The sequence below is a fragment of the Lissotriton helveticus genome, chromosome 6 (assembly GCF_964261635.1).
Source record: "Lissotriton helveticus chromosome 6, aLisHel1.1, whole genome shotgun sequence".
Classification (NCBI taxonomy): Eukaryota; Metazoa; Chordata; class Amphibia; order Caudata; family Salamandridae; genus Lissotriton; species Lissotriton helveticus.
In genome coordinates this window covers 1,202,243,513-1,202,266,035 of record NC_136067.1, presented here as the reverse complement: position 1 = coordinate 1,202,266,035, position 22,523 = coordinate 1,202,243,513, and the positions used below count along the sequence as shown (strand labels likewise).

At 42.7% G+C, this 22,523-nt stretch overlaps 1 protein-coding gene across 3 annotated transcripts in view; it reads left to right on the top strand.

Annotated features, from left to right (window-relative positions):
* ARHGAP18 (Rho GTPase activating protein 18) overlaps positions 1-22,523 on the top strand; it is an 843,873-nt gene that overhangs the window by 598,258 nt on the left and 223,092 nt on the right. For all 3 annotated transcript variants that reach the window (XM_078648922.1, XM_078648923.1, XM_078648924.1), the window contains one exon: positions 8,256-8,415. In XM_078648922.1, the coding sequence (XP_078505048.1) occupies positions 8,256-8,415 (160 nt within the window). The remainder of the gene's footprint in view (positions 1-8,255; positions 8,416-22,523) is intronic.

Below are 22,523 nucleotides of genomic sequence, written 5' to 3'. Positions count from 1 at the left end.
TAGGGAAGAAGCACATGCACTTTAGCACTGGTTAGCAATGGTAAAGTGCTCAGAGTCCTAAAACCAACAAAAAGATTAAGCAAAAACGTGAAGGGTAAAAGCAAAAGGATTAGTGGAACACCACTATTGCAAAGTCATCCTGTGCCCTGGGCATCCCCCAACTTTTTGCTGACTGGTACTGGTGGTAACTGACTCTGACTGGCCCTGGGCTCTGCCTAACCAGGCCCAGGACCAGTGCTATGCTGAAAAAGACACTTAGAATACAATGTAAACCCCTACATACACTAGAGTACACTAAGGTTGGGATATCCCTGTGATTGGTATGACCTACCCCACAGGGCCCTAGTACAAAATAGGGCAGTGGTATTGAAACTTCCTATGAGTCCCTAGTATAATAATATGACATGGCGGTTTAGAGGCCAGCAGCCCTTTCTCCACTTGCATGTGTGCACTGCTGAAGCCTGAGGTATTTTTAAAAGTGGCTCTGTGCTACAGGACTGCTTTTAAAAAGTAAGTTGTGACCACACTCGACTTTTTTGTGTTTGGGGCACTTAAAAATGGTTAACCTATAATGGTTGGGCTTATTAGGTACCCCCAGGGTCTCCCCTAGGTGTCCCAGGGGTAGTGGGTCAGGTATCTATAAGGTGGACCCTTATAAATGAGTTTTATATGTCCTGGGTAAGGTGGAATTGCACATTTCTTCCCTACATTGTTATAAAGTGCTGCCCAAAATTGACTTTGGTGGTGGGAGCACTGTGGAGGGAGGATCTACAATATTTTTACATATTCAGGACCCCTAAAGTCTCCCCTAGGTTTTCCTGGGATGGGGTTCCTGTAGATATATGTAGAGTACTTATAAAATATGCGCTGCGAAGGAAATGGTCTATGCATATGCGGTATACGATGGTGCCTGCTTGTTTGTGCGTCTGTAAAAGTTGCAGTAAATCTAAGACGGTGCCACAGGTTGGGGCTAACCCTGTATCCCTGAAGAAAGACACAAGGTCAATAAAATCTCTATAGGCCTGTGCAGACGTCGACGGTGTACGCAGAGCAATTTCTCTGGGGTTACACTTCTCATTAGCTGGTATTACAGTAATTATACAGTGAATAGCGCATGAAGAACACTCAGAAATATTATTTGTTCTTTTTTAATTCTGATCGATTGCCCAGCCAGTTTCATCTGGGTGGTAATCCAAGACTTCTTCAGTGCTTAAAGGAAATACAATAAGACAAAATTAGACACTAAAACCTGTTGGGTAATGGATGTGCATAATGCATGGCGACCGGTGACATGGTGATTAGGCACCCTGAGTGACAAAACCTGTGAATACCAGATCCAATTGATCTATTTTTAAAAGTGCTGGACCCCTAGTGACATGGTACGAGGTGCTTGTGAACACACATATGTATTTCTAGTTACAGGAGCAGAAACGCTGCTGAAGCTACTATGACACATGATATAGAATACAATCAAGTGCATGAATCTCAGTGACAACAAAGTAAGAGAGAGTGCAAGAGAGGGAAGATGAGGGAAAAGGGGAGAGTATCAGAAAAGTGCAAGAGAGGACAATAGGAGAGCGCAAGGAAAATGAGGAAGGTAGCAGGTTCTAATGTAGCACATTATTGAATGACTGGTAGCGGACAGGGTGGGTATGTAAGATCTAGGGAGATAACGATACAAAGGGAAGGAGAACATCAAAATTCAGAGGGGGTGGTGCAAGGAGAGCTGTGCAAGAGCATGGGTGAGGGAAAGAGAGGTTGCTCACTTTCATCCCGGCTGGACTAGGAAAGTATGATTTCTTCAATTGTGGGTGGTTCAAAAATGTCGACCAACTGGTGGAGCTGGAAATAGGCATCACTTTTTCAGTGAAGCTTATTCCCAGCTCCACCAGTTGGTCGACACTTTTGAACCACCCACCCTCCGAATTTTGATGTTCTCCTTCCCTTCGTATCGTTACTCAGGGTGCCTAATCACATTATCATCTGTCGCCATGCATTATGCACATCCATTACCCAACGGGTTTTAGTGTCTGATTTTTGTCTTATTGTACATCCTTTCAGCCCTGAAGAAGTCTTGGGTTACCACCTAGATGAAACACGTGTTGGCTGGGCAATCGATCAGAATAAAAAAAAAACAATATTTCCGATTGTTCTTCTTCATGTGCTATTCACTGTATAATTACTGTAATACCATCTCATGAGAAGTGTACCCCAAGAAACATTGCTCTGCGTACACCGTTGATGTGTGCACAGGCCTATTGTGTACTTATAAAAATATGTTTTTGTAAGCCCTGGTGCTAGAAAAATGGCCCAAATCACTTTTACACATTGCAAATCCTATGCCATAGGTTAAAATTGGGAACGGTTATTAGTTAATAACTGGTGAAAGAAAAGCCATAAAACTATGATCAAAAGACTCAGTAGAATGGTAATGATGAATCCAACAAAATCGTATTGTTGAATGTATTGTAAAATGCACAGACAATACGTTATACAAGCTTGGCTGCTTTGAAGAGATGATAAATGACCCCTGGGGGTTAGGAAGCCTCCCTGGGAGGAGAGGTTGCTGGACATAGGAATGCCAGAGTCAGGGGGAGGGTCAGTAAATAATGTTCTTCAAGAGAAGGGGAAGAAAAGATAAAGACATCAGTTATAACTCTTCTCTTTGACCCAAGGCAGATTCTAGGCTTAAGAAAGGAATGAGTAGATGCAAGGGGGAGACACTAAGGAGATTAGCCATCCTAGGGGTGTGTTTAGCCAGCTCTTTTCTCCCTGCTGAAAATTCTGACATATTGATATTTTGGAAGAATAGTGGTTTCTGGGTTAGCATTTTGCCACACTGTGCAGGAAGTGGTCAGACCTTTGAGTGGAACCCTGCAGCTCATTGGAAAGGGGTGCTGTACTCTTGACCCCAGAGAACACTGAATAAGTATCTGAGAGGGGCAGTGCCTCTCATACCTGCTTTTGAAACCGAAGTCCACGCTGAAGAGTTGAATGTGTATTCCTCATGCCTGCAATTTGGAGCTTGCATCTTTTTGCACCATTTGAAACTGCAGCCCTGTGGATCAAACTTGCTTCAATAGGACTAAAGACTGGTCTCCCTGCAAGGTACAAGTTAACAGAGCTCACCTGGACCATCACCACAAAGAATCCCCAGCCTGGAGTACAACCAGTGGATTTATAAGGGTTTTGTCCAAGTGGATTGTGGTAATTGAAGTTTCGCACTTTCAGGGACCATCTTGGAGATTCCAGAACCTTGGATTGTGTGTTGGATACTTTGGGACCCACAAGAAGAACATCAGGAAGGAGTTCCAACTGGACCCAGCCTACTGGAGGTGGCTGCACAGGACTGGTGAGAGATCCTCCAGAACAATTGCTTAAGGTGAATGTGTTCCTGTCAAAGGCAACATAATTATCAAAAGGGGCACTGTTTCTAAGCACCAGAAAGTGACTAATCTTTAAAAATTCATATCTCTGGTTCCCTACGAGGGATTCTTTTCAATTTGGTGTCATTTCCTATTTTTATAAATTGATGCTGGATTTTTATTTTGTGTTGTGTCTTAATTATTTACTGAATTGGTGTATCTAAATGCTTTACATACCTGTCTTTGAAGTTAAGCCTGCCTGCTCGCAGCCATGTTACCAAGGGTTGAGCATAGGAATAATTTTCTAAGACCTATTCTGAGCCCTTACTGTGTTAGTAGCCTTATTGCCAGTGGCAGACCTACATTTGTCCCTACCAATAATCCACTTTCCAACAACCACCCTAAGGCTGATCGATTTAACAACTCAGATAAAAGTCCAATTTAAAAGTAGAATGGACATTTATTAAAACGAGAAAGAAAAGAGGAATAAGAGCCAGGAACAGAAAGATGGAAAAAAGTGCCAAAGGAAGAAGGCAAGGATGAAATGGTTCCTCCAGAAGTGTGGTAAAGGGTCAGACAGTGTTTGGTGGTAGATGCAAGAGACATTAGTTGGATCAACTAGACATCCTTGACATTTAGCAACCCCAACATTAAGCATCATCCTCGGCAGGCTTCTGAAAAAATCTTTGGGCTCAGTCACTCATTCTTTTACAAATTAAACACCGTGTTCAAACACTGGGAATTAGTAAAAGTCATTGCCTTATGGCCATGAATGGGCTAATCAATTGGTGGGCTGTCTTTTAGCACATTAATTTAAGCATACCAACCAGAAAGGGGCATAATACAGGTCCCCTCAAGGAGTCTTCAACCCTCGAGGGTCCCCATTTAGCCCTAGCCAATATATATCTATGAAATAAGGGAGACTCAAGGGACCATCATCACATTCTGCAGAGGCCCCATAATGTTGTTTTGAGAGAATCCATAAAGAGAACCACACAGTAGTTAAACATATGTATTTATTATATAACACTGTCTAGTACGTTAAAGTATCTCGTACACAGAGATAGACACAAAGCACACAACGGGAGACAACCTTTACTATGCTGGCGTTTCACCGCAGTAGGTTTACAACGCTGGCTTTACAACGAAAGTAGTTTCAACGACTTGCGCTGGATGGCGCTGTATGCTAAGGAATAGTACGATTTACTATTCCAACCCCTTCCCTACTGTACGCAGACAGGTGTTGGAATAGTAAATCATACTATCCCTAAGTCCAGCGCCCTCCAGCACAAGTCGTTGAAATGACTTGTGTGGTAAAGCCTGTGTTGTAACATACCGCAATCAACATGATCGCGTAGTATCATCATACATTCGCACACAATACTTCAGCAAAGAAATAACTGTAAATAACACTAATACACAGTGGGCCCCTTGGGGGACCAAACCATATACTAAGAAAGTGCTATTAGAACCACGAATCGAGTCAAGACGGTGTTGAGAGGAGGTAGAATTGCTGGGACCTCCAATGAACCACCCAAGGTGAGTAGTTAGAAACCCTACGGAGTTCGTGTACAGTGTGAGAATACGACCGCGTGCTCCTTACAGGTCTATGTGAAAGTCATGGTTGGATATGTAGAGTGTAAGGACCCTTCCCAGTTAACTTCTAAGAAACCTAATGGATGACAGAAGGTTGGAGAGCCTCCCCACCTGTGGATACCGAAGCACTTGAGTTACCTATCCTAGTGACGCCGGATGCATAGGTCTGAAGTGGTATCGGAAACTGCTGTGAAACCAATGGAGGACTTCGAGAAAGTGCCACTGCTGGAAGGGGAGAAAGTGTACATTGGAATATAAACATAGATTCTTGTTGAAGACCACCTGAAAGCAGAGAGGACAGAGTCTGGGTCACTGGAGAGTGACAAGGGGCTCAGAAGACGAATGCCCACGATGTCTGGCGCTTCAGTATAGTTGACGGGGTCCTTGACTCTGCAGCTGCGGGGACCAGGCTGTGTCCAGGATAACCAGGAGTCGGATACGAGCTGTCCCACAAAGTATGTTGAGTGCTGAGGAGGCGGTGCTCAGAGGGAGCACCAACAAGCCTTGGTAATGGCAACCCATGTAGAAGGTCAAGGAAGTGTACGGTTTGGACAAGCAAGGCCAAGGAGACTCACCACACACAGGGAAGTCAGGGCAGGCCCGAGCAATCAGGGGAGCCCAAGGAAAACAAAGATGACCCTCAATTGGACCCCTAGGCCGGAGGCATTGGAGTTGCGAGAGGACCTTGAGCAGCTTTACAAAACAGCAGGCCATGGAGCACTCAGTGTGAGGTGGTCAAAGATCTTTGCAGCAAAAGTTGCCAGAAGTTTGGGCTACACGGAGCCCAATGCACTTGTTGCCGAACTGCCAACGAGCACTGAGGGATTCTGACCTCAAACTTGGTGAGAGGGCAGCTCGGGCCTCAAGGCACGTAGGAACCCACCTCCTGTGTTGCTGGACCCTTCGGAGTCCATAGGAGCTTAGGAAGAGCAGACCACTCAGTAGTGGTGCGGTGCTTGCGAATGCAGGAGGAGTGACTCCTTCACTCCAAGGGAGATTATCTTCAGGTGTCTTGGATGCTCCACAGGTCCTGCACAGATCCTGTATGGTGTACAGGTACAGACGTTGCAGGAGTCTGAGAGAGAGAGAGACAAAGTTAGGCCCAAACGAAGTCCAGCAAAGTCCAGAGTGCCCAGACGGTCCAAGTGCAGTGGTTACATTTCTGAATCTTCTCCAAGATGAATCTAAGGTCCTACAGCCAGGTAAGCCCTTAAGTACCCACAGGAGAGGGTTGGAAAGATACAGGGTAGCGTCTGGGGGAGGTTACTCCCATGTCCTTTGTCCAGTTTCGTACCATAGCGGGAGCCTACGGCTCCCAGGACTGGTTTGAACTGGACTATGCACAGGAACACCAAATGTGCCCCCTGTGCAGACTTTCAGTTGCTGACAAGCGCACCCACTAAGCCCTAATACACTACATCCTGTCGGGGAGATGGTCACTCCTCCCAACGACAGGATGTCTATTGTACTGCCTGCCCCTGCTCGAGCTTGGCTCAGCAGAAGGAGGGCAGAAATGTGTCTCTGGTCAGCAGCAAGCATTTTGTGTTGTCCGGGACTAGAAGGTGTTACCCAGACCACCAGGAACCACATGAAGGACGCTTCTGAGGGGTGGAATCATACCTCCCTCACTGGTTACTGGTGTGGGGGTATAATTCCAACATGTTTGACACCAAACACAATAAGGTTTGTTTCAGCCATTATAGGAGTCTATGGCTGCTACACTGACAAACTGGGAACAAGGACTCTAGGCTGCAGGGGCACCCTCTCACTCAGAACCAAGCACCCTGCCTTCAGGATTTTAAAGGCCTGCTATAGGGGTGACTTATATGTTTTAAGTGCAGTGACCCTTTGATATAGTAAACCTATATCTTAAGTAAGTGATGCATGCACCAACCTACACAGGCTGCAATGGCAGGCATGTAGTTCCATTTTGCATGGCCTCTCAGGTGTGGCATAATACATGCTTAAGCCCATGAGAGGCCTCGGGGGTACCTATGCCCTGGGTACATGTGCACCATATGCTAAGGACTGACAAGGGTACCCCATTATCCAATCTGGAGTGTACCTAAGTACATAACACACCAGTTTAGGGAGAAAGCAGATAGACTGGGGTCCTGATTGGAGGGTTCCCAGTCAGACCAGTAAAAGTAGCATAACATCAAGCATAAATGGGGGGTTACCATAAGAAGCAGATCCTACTTTCCTACAAAGGAGCTCAACCACTACTGTTAGAAGATGATTTGAAGCTAAATACTGGAGAGTGGCTTTAAGATTGTTCAAATGCATATGGATTGAATTGGTGCACCAAGAGCGTGCTTTTCATCTTTAATTTAGAACTCCAAGCTTTTGGGTTTATAATTTTCTATATTGTTGCTAACTGATGATCCTTATTCAGCTGCAGGCTTATGCCCTAAGGATGTTGAGTGAAAACCAATGGGCATATATAAAAGCTAAAACTATGCAGTTCCTAATTGAAAAAAAAGTATTTTTTGGATGGCTTAAAACGGAGGATGGGGCTGTCTGTCAGCCTTACATTGAAGGTAATGCCCAGGGCAAGCTTCAATGGAGACCAAATACAACTATGGGAAGCGTATATTATGATTAAAATGACTCTTCTTACCTTAAAAATGGAGGTGAGTGAAATAGTTATCTGACCTTTGTTATATGGATGATATTTCTGGGGGTAGTCAGGGCTCCCAGCTGCAACCTCTAGCTTGCTCCTAGCCACTCCTAGAACTTCAAAACCTTTGCCTCATCTGAGGCCAAGGGTCACAAAGGAAGTGCCCGTTGTAGTGGGAAGCAAGCTAGAGGTCGCAGCAGCGACCCCTGTCTACCCCCAGATGACGTGTGGCTTTGTACTCAATCCTGGTTTACATAGACTATTGCTTATGATGCATCTTGGTGAGGTATCTAGGAAATGTTCATTTAGCTTTAGTGGAGGGGCCAGTTTTTAGGAAGTTTGTTCCTCCCATTGAGGCACCCACCGATTTTAACCATTGGATTTTAATCTGATACATGTTTTACACTAGATGAAAATGTATATATTCCCTTTGTTCACAAGTGGTAGTTTTATGGCTAATCAGTGTGCTTTTGAATTTCTTCTTAACTCTGCTCTGGGCTGTCAATGAAATCATATTGTGGAGTAATGATCTTATCTCCATAGCCTAACCTGACGATTAGTTATTCTTCTTTTATGTGAGATCTGGGTTAAATGTTACAGTTAAAAATTTGTATATTTATATGGTGATTGCATTTTTTTTTAAAGTATTGATTGTCTCTTCCATTCCCTTCAAGAATATCTGCCAAGAACTGGAATCCAAGTTCCATGAGGGTCTCTTCAACTGGGACAGTGTAAAGCAGCATGATGCGGCAAGCATTTTAAAGCTGTTCATCAGAGAACTACCACAACCTTTACTTACTGCGGAATATCTCAAATGTTTTAATTCTGTTCAGAGTGAGTTGTATTCACAATCAACACAATTTTAGAAGAGTGTTATTTTGATGAGAGCAATCGGAGTTGAAGAAGCTAATCATTAACGGTTTGCCTAGCAAAGTTGTCCGATTTCAAATGTACGTATTCAGAATGGTGGCCCGTCTCTTGTGTGATGCTAAGCAGTGAACCTGGCTTATAAATGTTAATAGTTCTGAGTCTAGTGCAATGCAGAGGTCAGAAGAATCAGGTAAGAGAAAAATAAATTTGTGTCTGGTAAGAGCAGTTCCTGCCAGCTTTCAGTTTGGTGTAATTCAGCGGTTAAAATGGGAAGGGAGTGCAAAACAGCATTTTTGGATACTTGTTTGAGCCAGTGGTATTTGTCCCGCCAATGGCCAGTTACCACTATGCACGAAGAGGCGTCTTTAGAATAATTTTCTGATGAGAATGTCAGTACATTTCGTTACACCCCGATGGCTTGAGGACCACCACCCAAATCATTAGAGCAAATATTGCATAGTAAAACGAGTGCCACCGTAAATTTGCTTGGGCTTTGCTTTCACAAACCTCTTTTTTTTATTTTTAAGTTTAGTTTTTTTATTGGAGAAATGTAAATTATACATGAATTCCGGCAAACCAGTACAGAGCGATGAAACACAGATGAACGACTAAATACGAAGGCTCAAGCCTGCGTCATAAATACAAATAACCATAGGATTCAGATAACCGGATTGAACATAGTATTATTAAAGGAAAGTGAAGAGGGAATATGGAAAAACAGAAGAAGAAGAGAAGGAGGCGAGAAGAAAAGGAGAAACTGTAAATACTGTAAAGTTGTTAAGAAAAACTTGACCATGTAAAAATACATTGTATGATAAACAAGAACCATATTAGAAATAGAAGAATGCATGAGCAACAACCCATAATACCAATGCTTAAGTACAATAAGTGGTTACATCGTATCGCGAATATGTTCAGACAAATATGTAGTTGGTGGTTCCCAAAGTCCGTCCTGTTTTCCAGTTAAAGATGAAGGGCCAAATGTACGACTTATTTTTGCAGGAGCTAACGGGTTTCTGACCCGCTTGTGCATGCAAAAACCTCATGGGCCTTGTACAAAACATTTTTAGCCAGTCATAATTTATTTACGACTCGTTAAATAGGCTTTGCGACTCGCTATTAGGAAGGGGCATTCCCTTCTTAATAGTGACCAAAAGCTATGTACCAATGATTTGCTACCGCAATTGCGGTCGTAAAACACTCGCAAATTACCACGCTCTTCAAGATGGTGGTAATGGAGTCGCAAATGGGAAGGGGTCCACAGAGGACCGCTTCCCCTTTGTGACAGGCTCTGTATATATTTTTTAAGAGCAGGCAGTGGTCCCAGGGACCACTACCTGCCCTTACAAAATGAAACGAAAACATTTCTTTCTTTTTTTTATAAATGCATCTCGCTTTTCTTTAAGGAAAACAGTCTGCTTTAAGAAAAAAACTGCTTTACTTAAAAGCAGTTCCAGACAGGGTGGTCTGCTGAGCCCAGCAGGCCACCATACCTGGTAGGGTCTGCCATTCCCAATGGGGTTGCAAAGTGTGAGTGGCTCATTAATATTCATGAGCCTTGCAATTTGCGACACCATTGGAAATCACAGTGTCTTTAACATTGTTGTACATCCCAATTTGTGACTCGCAAATAGTGAGTCTCTATTGCGACGCAATTTAAAGAGTCCAAAAATTGTTGCTCGTACATCTGGCCTGAGGAGTAAATACTATACCGATCAAGACAGTGGTTATGAAAAATCAAGTACAACCATTGTTATGAGATATTGTCCTCAGATTTCCAATTAGTTGTAATCACCTGGAATGCATAAGCAATCAATACATCCACACATTTGCGCAGTAATTTATTTTGAGGCCAGATACCACCTAAAAATTAAACAATGGAAAATGGAATGTAAACTTTGGTGATATCTCCAATTCCTGCCCATAATTGTCTCCAGAATATGGATATCTTGGGACATAAAATGAACATTGAATAAAGTTACCAATATGGGTGGAATTTTGCCAGAATAGATCACTTTTTAGTTAGTGTTCAGGTGTGTAATAAAGCCTAATTTAGAAGTGATATAGTGTTTGGGTAAGGTTGGTGGTACGTGCTGTGGAATACATTTTTTCACATATTTTCAGTCAGAGTTAGTTACTCCAATTAGAACCCAAGTCTGATTCCCAAAAGAACTCCAATGTATTCTTTTCCCTATCTAAAGAGGGGGATTATCAGTGTTTTATAGATTACTGAGGTCTTTGAAGCATGAAGTATGCGTCTGTGAGAGGGTAGCGGAGAGTTTCCCTATATGGAGGGGGAGGAGGAGTTGTCCGTATAGAAACCAACAAGTATTGTACGATCTGATATTGTTTGAGAAATTTCGGGTAAAGATTAAATAAAGAGGAGAGAGTTGTAAAAGGAATAATAGAATTATGTTATGTTATGTTATTGGCATTTGTAACGCGCACGGCTATGCAAGAGTGTCCCGGCGTGGACGCCAACTAAAAAGCAGTGAGACTGAGAGAAGCGCAACTTATTTAAACAGCAGAATCTTCAGGTGCTTCTTAAACAGCCTGAGGTCTTGGGTGTTCCGTAGTTCAAAGGGAAAGGCATTCCAGGCTACTGCGGCCGTAAAGGATAAAGAACTGCCCCCGTGCGGGAGAGACGAAAAAGGGGAATCACAACTAAATGCTGCACGGCTGAGCGCAGTTGTCTTTTGGGCTCACAGAAAATAAAGCGTTTTCTGAGATAGGGTGGCTCCGTTCCATGCAACGCTCCATGAGCGAGAATGCGGGTCTTAAACTGGACACGTCTGGCCACAGGAAGCCAGTGTAGGTCCTGAAGATGTTGTTTCATGCTAGATCTTCCAGGAATGCCAAGTAAAACTGTAGCAGCTGCGTTTTGTATTGTTTGTAATTTTTATTTAGCTGATATCCAGGCAAGCCAATGTACAATGCATTGACATAGTCAATGCGTGACTGGATAAGGGCTCGTGTCACCATCTCCTTGGCTGGTCTGGGGAGCAGAGGCAGGAACTTTCCAAGAGATTTCAATATGCCGAAGCACATACCAGCAAGTCTCTTTATCTGAGGGGAGAACCGGAGGTCCTCGCTGAACGACACCCCCAAATTCTTAGCTGGATTGCCAATAGACTTTGGCATGGGGTACTATGTAGGCCAGATCACCTCCCTAAAATATGGGGGGGACGAGCTATACAGTAGAATTTCCGACTTGTCCTCATTGCTTAAGTTGTGAGAGTGCAAGCCATTTGAAAACGGCAGAGAGACAGTTTTTAGCTTGGTCTGGGGACAAGCAGTTTCCCTTCCTTGTAAAAAGAAGCTGAGTATCATCAGCATAAGCTATGATCTTCACTCCCATTTCCTCTGCTAAGTAGATCAGGGGCGTCACGTAGAGGTTAAAGAGGAGAGGACTCAAGGTAGAGCCCTGTGGAATGCCCGTGGTCACACTTCTAGGGGCCGAGGAGAACAGAGGTATCCATACCTGCTGAGTTCTGTCCTCAACAAATGATTTAATCCAGCCCCCAGCTAGACCAGAAAGACCAATATTCAAAAGACAAGTAATTGACGGTGGGGCACCGTATCGAACACGGCGGAGAGGTCCAGCAAAATGAGGGCCACTCTACAGCCGGCATCCAAGCATTCTCTTATCGCCTCCGATATTTCAACAAGGGACGTCTCTATACTATACATTGCCCTAAATCCGATTGAGCAGGATGAAGGGCTCCGGATGTCTCCACAAAGGTGGCCAACTGCTTGTAAACTGCGTTTTCACATACCTTGGCCATGGCCAGAAGAAGAGATATGGGTTGATAGCTAGCCGGAGTATTAGGATCTAGGGAAGCCTTTTTTAATAATGGTAGTAGTTTGGCCTACTTCCACTCAGGTGGAACTATGGCTGTCTGAAGTGACATTTTTATGATTGTGTTGACTTCAGGATTAACCACCTCGGCAGCCGCTGCTAGCAATCTTGCTAGACAAGGATCCACAGGGGAACCAGATTTCAAGGATTTAAGGATCAACAAAGAGTCAAGCAAGCCAATAGGAGAGAACCCCATCAGGGGGATACATGAAAATTGGACACTGTGGAATTTCTACAGTAAGCCATTGCCGGCCCAGGTGAGCTAGTCCCAAAGATGTCCTGAATCACCTGAATTTTATTAATGAAGCAGCAGGAAAGACTTTCGCACCATGCCACAGAAGGTGAGGCAATGTACTCAGCTTCGGGGGTCAAAAAGCTCTGCACGATAGAGAAAATTTCCTTTGAGGTATTTTTGGACATAGCAATCCGTTCTGTGTACTAACTGCTTTTAGCCTCCCTAATCCCAATATAGTAATCTCTCTGTGCCTTCCTTAGTGCTGTTTAGGCCAAAGGGCAGGTGGCCCGTCTCCAGCAACGTTCACATTTTTTACAGAGCTGTTTTAGCTCCTTAAGCTTGCTAGATACCAGGGTTTTGAAGGGGCGTTTCTAGCTCGCTTATTAGTTAGGGGCAGAGATAAGTATTCAACTGCCTGAGAGAGCCAATTACAAAAGCTCTCTAGAGCTCCCTCCAAATGAGTAGCAATGGAGGGGTGGGTTTCTTACAGAACCCTGCTCAGAGCCTAAGAGTCAATTCTTGGAGAAGGTCTACTTTGAGGATGTCCCTTTGTAGAGTGCGGCATCTGAATGGTCCATTAGCATTGGATCAAATAATGATAAAACCAGGATGTCTGAAGGGGCTCTTTGACACTTAGTGGAAAGTTGGAACAAACCAGGTCTAAAATATGCCCCCCACTATGAGACGGAGAGCTAGTCCATTGGGTGAGTTGCGCCAGGTTAAGCGAGTCCCGTAAATCCCTCGTATCACTTGCCTCCCCTCAATCCCAATGGCTGTTAAAATCACAGAGGAGTAAACATTTTGAGAAGCACAGAGCCCTGGGGACAATTACCTCATCCAAAGCTTTCAAAAAGGCTCCCATGGGGCCGGCGGGGTCTATACACCAGAGTACCACCCAGTGTAAAGTGTGGCAAAATGACGATGGAAAAATTCAGTACTTCACCATCACCAATAGCCTGGGACTCCACTCTGGTAAAAACCCAAACATCCCTCACCACCACCATCAATTGAGAAACTTTAAATACCCTTATTTACCAAGGTCCACCAAAAAAGCGATTTACCATTTGCGAGTTGCTGTGTATTATACCAAATTGGACCATGAAGGAATTAGTCCCGCGGGGGAAGATGAACAACCAAGTTTGGCTTGAAAAGAGAACAAGAGTGAGAAATAACTGTGGTACCCAATATTTAGAGGGATAAGGCATATATATAGTATGAAAGAAAGGGGATATATGGGCTAATTTAAGCTGAAACCACAATTTGTGTGAAAGGTCCGAAGGTTCAAGAAAGTAGCTTTGATTAGGTTTAATAACTAATGCTTTATGATGGAAAGAGAAGCCAGGCAAATTAATACCTCTGACTGATTTCGTTAATTTTAAACTTTGTAGAGAAGTCTGTGAAGGTTTCCCGCTCCATAAAAACTTTGATAAGATTCTATCAATAGCCATAAACTATTTCACTGGAATTTAAATAGGTAGCTTCATGAGAAAGAAATTAATAATTGGAAAAACCATCATTTTAGTATCCAGTTGACCTGACCATGACAGAAATAGAAGGGACTAGCCTTGCATTCGTTTCAGACTTTTAACAAGGACATCCATATTAAACTGCAAAGCATCTCTGGGATTTTTACTGTATAGGATACCCATATATGGAAAACAACAGTGGTCCCTGACAACAAGACAATTAGTTGCAAATAAATATAGACTCAGTCAGTTCTATATTGTAGAAGACATGCCCAGCCGGGCAGAGGTCCTCAAAATATGTATTTAAATCAGAAAATGTTTTCAAAACACAATAACACCTTCAACAATTCACGTGCGTGGGGCACAACCTGTACCCAGCCACAACATTACACGAACAACATACATAAAAGGGCTTGTAAGGCAAAATCAACAACCTCTGAAAAGTTGAAATTTAGACAGAGAATATCTTATAGGTACCATTACACATTTTTTGTAACTAATAATATCACAGGTATATGGTACACACTAGGTCGACGACGTTTCGGACCCCTTGCTAAATGATGGGGTCCATCATCAGGACAAAACAATGGTTGCCTTTTGAGTTTAAAAGCCTCTTTTGCCAGAGGGGTAAAGGTACTGGAGCTCAGTTAGACCCGGGATCCCTTTAATTAAGATTGGTAATCCGCTAGAACTGGTATATCTAGATGAAGGGAGGGATTGGCGTTTTAGGGCTGTGACCAACCATCTATCAATGTAATTTACCGTAAACTGGAAGCGCCTTACCAATGATACAGATTATAGGTTATTGAATTAAGAGCTCGCGCTGAGAAGGCCCAAAACGGGAGATATTATCCAATGGGTCGTGTCATCCATGGATCAAGTACGCTAAGTTGAGGGTCCGGAGGTTAAGAAGTGTAATCTTGTATCCACATGTACCTTGTAAGCCGGGCAATACCGGAAGCGCCGCGTCGCGCTGGAAACCTGGAACCAGGGGGCCGGATCAGTCGGCAGCCGCGATTTCCTGGTATAGGATACCCAGACATTGAATCTTATCAGGGTTTCAGGATACTCATGCCAGCAAAGAGAGCTTTATAACAGAACTAAGGGCCTGATTATAATGGCTATCCTGTCGGGAACAGGGCCGGCCGACAGGGAGTTGGCGGTCCCGTCAGACAAATTACGATCCAACCACCGTGGAGGTAGTCCAAAACATGCCTTTTAGCATTGAGGCTTGTGGTGCAGCCAAAAACAGGCTGCGGCACAAGCCTCACGGCTAAGAGGCATGTTTGTAAACATCCCTGCACCTTGTGACAAGCACTACGCGGTGCCTGCCACACGGTGCAGGGATGTTTAGGGATGCACCATAGGTGGACCCCCAGATCCCATAGCAGAGGGGCAGGGGGGTAGGCATAGTCACTTTTGCGCCTGCCTTTTCATGGCAGGCAGACTGCCATGAAATTGCAGGTGGAAAAGGACATTGTAATCTCTACGGCGGTACCTGGGCAGGCATCGCCCGTATTATAGGGATTGTAGTCACTCCGGTGGTCTGACGGTCTCCTTGAGTCCATTGGATGTGAGGTGGACAGTCCCTCCGCCACTTACCTCCACCTGACCTGCAGGGGCCGATGGCGGTTGGACCGCCACCGATGGCCTGACAGTGGCAGTCTCACCGCCATCGTAATGAGGCTCGTATTGGGGTGCAGTACTTGGGATTTTTCTATGTTAAGTTTGTAACCTAATACTTTTGAATATGCATTTAGTTCTTCAAAAAAGTTAGGGAGAGAGGTTTTGGATTTGGAGATGTAGAGTAGGATGTCATCCGTGCTGGCCATACATTTTATGTGAACCTTCTTTAACAGGAAGCGGGAGAAGATGTCAGAGTGTTTTAACCTAAATAAGAAAAGCTCAAGTGATATAAAAACAACATGGGCGATAGTGGGAAACCCTGCCATTTGCGCCTGTTAAGGGAGAAGTAAAAAGATTGAATACCATTGACCAAAACAGAAGAACAATGGGAGGAATATAGTAATGAAATTAATTGAAGAAATCGAGGGGTGAACCTGTGCCAGCAAAGAGCATGCATTAGATAATTCCAATCAACTCAATCAGCATCTAGAGATGCTGCTGCCTGGAAGTGGTTGAGTTTAGCTGCCTTACTTAGAATATTTAAAAAGACCTGCAAATTGTCCATTATAGTCCTTTTTTTAACAAACCTAAACTGCTCAATATTGACTAGCTCGGGCATTAAATAATTGAAGCGTATGCCAGAGCTTTAGCGAATATTTTGCAATCCGTAATAATCAGTGGTTTTTAGCGGTAATTCTTGCACTGAGCAGTTTTTCTGCCTTTTGAGGAATAGGAGCAATCATCACCTTTGTAAATGATCCAGATGATTTGTTCAATGAGAGGAAGTGAGTGATTAATATAAACAGTTTAGGGAAAAGTAATTCCGAGAATTGGAGGTAGAATTTGACCATGTATCCACCTGGACCAGGCGTTTTACCTATTGGAAGACACTTAACTGCAGAGAACAATTCCTACAAATGTAGTGGTTCTTCAAGAGGGACCAAATCGACTTGTGAAGGCTTACACATGGAAGAGTAAAAAAAAAAGAAGTCCTCAGCAAGTGTGGCTTCAGGGGTGTATAGTGTTTGGTAATAATCCACAAAGCATCTAGCAATGTCCGGATCACGTAAAAATGTACTACCAGATTGATTGGTGATTAAGGTGATAGAGGATTTTTCTTTCCTACTTTTTAAGGTAGTTAGCTAACAAAGTCCCTGTTTTATTGCGTCTTCCATAGTAAATTGCATTAATTTTAAAGAGAGTGCCACATGCCCTTTCCGTAGTCGTTTTTTTAATTGAATCTAGGCTGCCACTAACCCTTCCAGGTCAGTTTTATTATTTTTGACGTAAAGTATTTATTCTCTGATCTTTCAATTTCGGTGAGAATGGAAGCCGATTCGTTCTCCATAGCTTTTCGTTTGTTAGAAACGTAGCTAATAATAAAACATCTGGCTGCAGCTTTGAAGACATGATCTCTGATTCAAATAGAGCCAATCTCAAAATTGACAAGGTGTTGAGTGAGGTTTTTGTTGAGGAAAATATAATCTATCCTAGTCTTTGTTTCATGAAGGGCAGAATAAAAAGAAAATTCACCAAGAGAGGGGTGAGCTAGTCTCCATGAATCCTAGAGGATATTGTGTTGCATAGATTGTTTAAATGCTTTGTGAGCTCTACGGAGGTGAAATTTCATGGATGAGTGGTGATCTAGAAAAAGGTCAATGATTTGGTTACAGTCTCCCACTAAGATGAGGTTTTCAGTAGAATTTTGAGCAACTAATTGCAATATATGCTTCCAAAACATAGGATTAGGGTTGGCGGGGCCATAAACATATGGAATGCGAAAGTAATACTATCGGTAGTAAGTCACGCTGGAACCCGCCTACCTTCCTTGTCATTTTCTCCGAACATAAAGGAGATACGTAAACTTTTATGTAAAAGAATGGCTACCCCGTGTTTATGTTGAGAAGCGGAGAAAAAGAAAAGTTTGCCCACCCATTGGTTTTTAAGCTTGGTAATGTCTGCTTCAGTGATGTGAGTTTCTTTTTTTTTTCTATGTTTTTAATTTTAATATTAACCTCTAGAGATTAAAAAGATATGGAAAGATGCAAAAAAACAAGATTCTGTAACAGTTTGTAATCCTTAATACCGTGTTTCTACATGATTCGTCCCCACAGATATAAAAAGAAAGTAACACGACCCTATTAGCATAATTTTTAAAGTGCCTGTGCAACTAGGACAGACTATTTAAAAAAAAAAAAAGAAGAAAAGCCCAAGAGAAGGACAATACACACATCCAACGTTTTTTAAAGTGCATGTGCAGCTAGGACTAAGTATTACATGAATACAAAGAAGAAGTCAATACAGATGAGCAGGAACTCTATAATGTGCAAGTTCGACAATCAACATCAGTTTTACTGAATATTATGCATTCATTCATTGCCGGCTACAGATAATTTCGTCAAACCTACTGTAATTAAGCGATGCAAAATGTTTGCCAGACAGCTCTAAATATTATTGTAGCCCCTATACGTTTTGCGTATGCCTTCTCAAATCTCTAAGTCCTGCATATTTTACTAATCCATTGGTTAATCCTAGGTTGCTTAGTAGTTTTCCAATTTTGCAACACTAAGGACCTGGCAACCGCTATAGAGATTATTACATAATACTGCTGATATTTCGTAATGCATTGCACTTCTGGCGACACCCCAAATGAAACCAGTCTAGGTGATGGATCAATAAATAACGACAAACATTGAGAAATCATACCAAAAATCTCCTTCCAAATTGCTGAAATTTACTACACCCATAAACTGTACGAACCCCTCCTCCTTCATCTCAATCATTGCATCTGAAACATTGATTCGGAGAAGTAGGAAACATTTCATGCAATCTCAAAGGAGTATAATATGCTATCCATCTGGATAGAAAATGCATTCTTTTATAATTCGCCCCTCACAATGCTTTGTTCGAGAATTCGCTTAATTGTTACCATTCCTTCATTTTGAACTTACAGCCTGTCTCTGAGTGAATTTTCTGAAATTCTTTCGCCATGATCTCATCATTATGAGCTTGCTGATGTAGTAGCGATACCAAACTCCCACACCCCAACTTTATTTGACATTTGCTTAGTTATTTGAAGCACAACTTCACTCAGCATAGTATTGTTATTTTCAAGAAATTTCACAAGCTGAAGATAACTTGGAAAAAAAGCAGTATTTACGTTGTTGAACTGCAGCCTTATCGAGTCCCAAGTAATTAATGTTTAATAGTTATAAAAGTTGCCAAGAAGGCCAAACCCTAATTCTTACCATTCTAGGTAGAGTCCTTTTGAAATCATTAAACCTCCAGCTACACAATCTTGTATGGGGGTATAAACATGATAAATGGAATATTTTTTTAATTAAAAAAAGCGTAATCCTCGTTACCAATGCTAAAATGATCTTGTATCTGGTCTTTTTGGGCAGTTTTGCTGATCGCAGAAAAATGGGAGTTTTGTGACGCTTTCTTTCAGCATTTGTATTTGTAAAAAAGAATTATCAAAAACCGAGCTGTAATCTAGGTAGCTTAACCCTGGGGTGCTTGTTATTCCATACAAACTTCCGAATCAATCCGTCCAGTTTTCTAAAATAGGGACTTGGAATTTTCATGGGGAGATTACAAAAAAGAAACTGAGCTTTAAACATGTCAGTTTCTTGATGTAATGCAAGCTGGCAATGCAATCCAGCTAAATGATACAAAATATGTTGGCATTAATTGGGATTTAATAAACCTGAGAGAAAGAGATAGATAATGGGGGAATTAGGGCCCCCGCAAAAGACCAAGGAGACATAACGGTAACACAGGAAAGAAAAACCTTAGTTGCAAAAATGTAATTATGTGAAGAAAAAGACATCTTGAGGGATGAGGAGAGTGCATAGCACCTAAAGGAGGTGGAACCAAACGATGCTCTGGCAAACAAAGAACAGATTAGGGAGCACTTCCAAAAGAGATAAATTACAACATTGACATGTAATGATAAACGCAGAGGCTTATAGGGACACGTGATCTGAAACATTTTATAGAAAGGTAAGTACAAGGGACTTACCAACCGATATGAAGAATGAGGAGTCATGAGGACAGCATGCACAATGATGGGCGATATGCACTGGACATGACACTTATGCCAAATAATATACTTGGGTTGAAAGACAAGTGGACCAATGTGAGTTATACGGAATGTGCAGTAAAAAAATAAACAATAATTAAATGAGAAAGAGCATTATCTGATTAAAAAGAAATAACAAAGATGGCATACATAAGAGTCAAGTCATGACTGTGGGGCCAAATTCCATGTCTTCAAGATGAATCTGTTGGAGAAAATCCTATAGTTTAGCTGGATCGTCAAAAGTGTAAGATTTCTCTTTGACAATAATTTTGAAAAAGGCATGGGTGAACTAAGCCATATCTGAGGTTGAAGGATTTTAGTTGTGGTCTAAATGCCAGGAAACATTTTCTATTTGCAGCTGCTGAATTGGAGCATCCTGCTCAAAGTAGACCTTGTTGCCAGACCACTGGAGTGGGCCTTATTGTTTGGCTGCAGACAAGATGTGCAATAAATCAGTGTGCTGCAGGAAAAGAATAATGATGGCTCTAGGTCTCTTATTTGAAGATGCAGCAGATGGTGTGGGGTGGTCCAGGTGATGGTCCCTTTATATATTAAATAGGTTGTGGTCAGGTAAATGAACAATTGAAGGAATAACTCTTTGAAGGAAGGAAATCATGTTGGGACCTTCAGAGTTCTCCGGGATTTCATAAAGGTGTAGGTTATTTCTGCAATTCCTGTTTTCCAAGTCTTCGGTAGCCTTTTAGAGCAATTCTATTACCTTTGTCAGACAGGAAACCTGAGACTGAATCTTCCACATCACTATTCCATTGTTCAATGGCAGTGATACGCTGTGCGTAAGTGGACCGTTTCTCCTCAACGGGTATCAAGAAAGCATTTGTTTCCACAACAAAGGGTTTCAAGGCTATTGTTTTCCTCCATATTATCCTCTGGGGTGAAAGGAGAAGGTGTTTTGGATGGACAGTTGGAATTTTTCTTTGGTCTCTTGAAAGAAACAATGTTTTTCTTAGATATAGCTCCAGAGGCTGAGGTAGAGCTCCCCAACTCAAGGTCAGTAGATCCTTCCATGAGGTCCTTAGAAGTGAACTTTTATTGATGAATTTTAGGCCGAATAATGAACTTTGTAGCAGGTAAAAGGGATGATGGTTTGTCCTTTTGCTTTAAAGTCCTACCCATATAGGAAAGATGAATATCTGAGAACTCAAGGAAAATTGCCAATATAGACCCTATTGAAGCGATGTATTTTTCTATTCTGAATGCCACTTCTGCCATCGCTTCGGGTATTTTGGTTTATAATCTTTCTGGGGCTGTCTCATCCCCACTCACCACTCTTTTGGCTATGATAGCGGATCTATCGTTAAAGCATCCCCATTTTTTAGTATTAGGCGATTTCAATTTCCATGTAGATGTGAGCTCCTGTACACGAGCCAATAATTTCTTAGATTCTATGTATGCCCTTAACCTTATTCAGCGGGTTCGGGGACACACACACTCTGGTGGCCATACTCTTGATCTTGTTTTTGCGAATTTCCCTGGTCTTAATACACTACCCTCATTGCCCCTCACTTGGTCTGATCATTATTTAATACCTTTTGAGTTTGTTGTGCCACGACCTCCAATGGGCCCTTCTAAAATTAGAGACCTGGGGAAAAAATGGCACAAGATCACTTGTTAGGCACTTGAGCCTATTTTCTCTACTCGGATAGGGCAGCTCACTAATGATCTCAACATCAACGTATCCAAATTTACTTCTGGTCTTTCATCAGCGATTGATCTTATTGCCCCGTTGGTACCTCTTGCTTCTTTAAGATCTAAGCCTTCGGCCCCGTGGTTCTCACCGGAACTGCGAGAGGAAAGAAGCAGGTGCAAGATATTGGAGCGTATTTGGCATCGCTCATATGATCCGGCCGCTAAAACTACTTATAGAACTGCCCTTAAGCATTTTCATAGACTTAAACGTTCCATCATGAAGGGTCATTTTGTAGAGAAAATCAAGGCTGCTGAGAATTCATCTAAGACCCTATTTAACATCGTTAAAGAATTCTCTAATCCCTCTGCTGTGGCCTGTCCGATTGTTGCTAGTCAGACCCTCTGTGATGTTCTTTCAGAATTTTTTCATGACAAAATTATCAAGATTATGGATGCATTCCATCAGACTAGGATTTCTGCACCATCTGCTCCCAAAATTATTCATAAAGACACTTTTGTTTCTTTCAAACCCATAACAGCGGAATATGCACAGACTCTGTTACATCGATGTAAATCAGGTTCTCCTCTTGACCCTGCCCCTGCACAAGTACTAAGCAATCTGGCCCCCCTGCTGCTTGATCCCCTCCTCGAGATCTGGAATCTCTCATTAGCTTCCGGCCTATTCCCCTCTCTTTGGAAACAGGCCATGCTGATTCCGATCCTGAAAAAGGTAGATGCCAACCCAACTCTCTTTAGTAATTATCGACCTATCTCACTCATCCCCAAGCCTGCGAAAATCTTGCAAAAAGTGGTGCAGGAGCAGTTTGCGGAACATCTGGAATCAAATCACCTTCTTCATGATTCCCAGTCGGGCTGTAGGCCCGGCTTCAGCACTGAGTCTGCACTTCTGGAGGTGTCGGAGTCTATTCGAGAGTGCGTGGATGTGGGCGAGGAGGCCATGTTGGTCCTCCTCGACCTATCCGCGGCTTTCAATACTGTCTCACACGACATCCTGTTAGATCGTCTCCGAGATATTGGCTTGGGGGGACGCCTTTGGCGTGGGTGAGATCCTTTCTTAGAGATAGAACTCAGCAGGTCTTCCTTCGGCCCTATACTTCGGCAGAGAAACCTTTGTTATGTGGCGTTCCGCAGGGC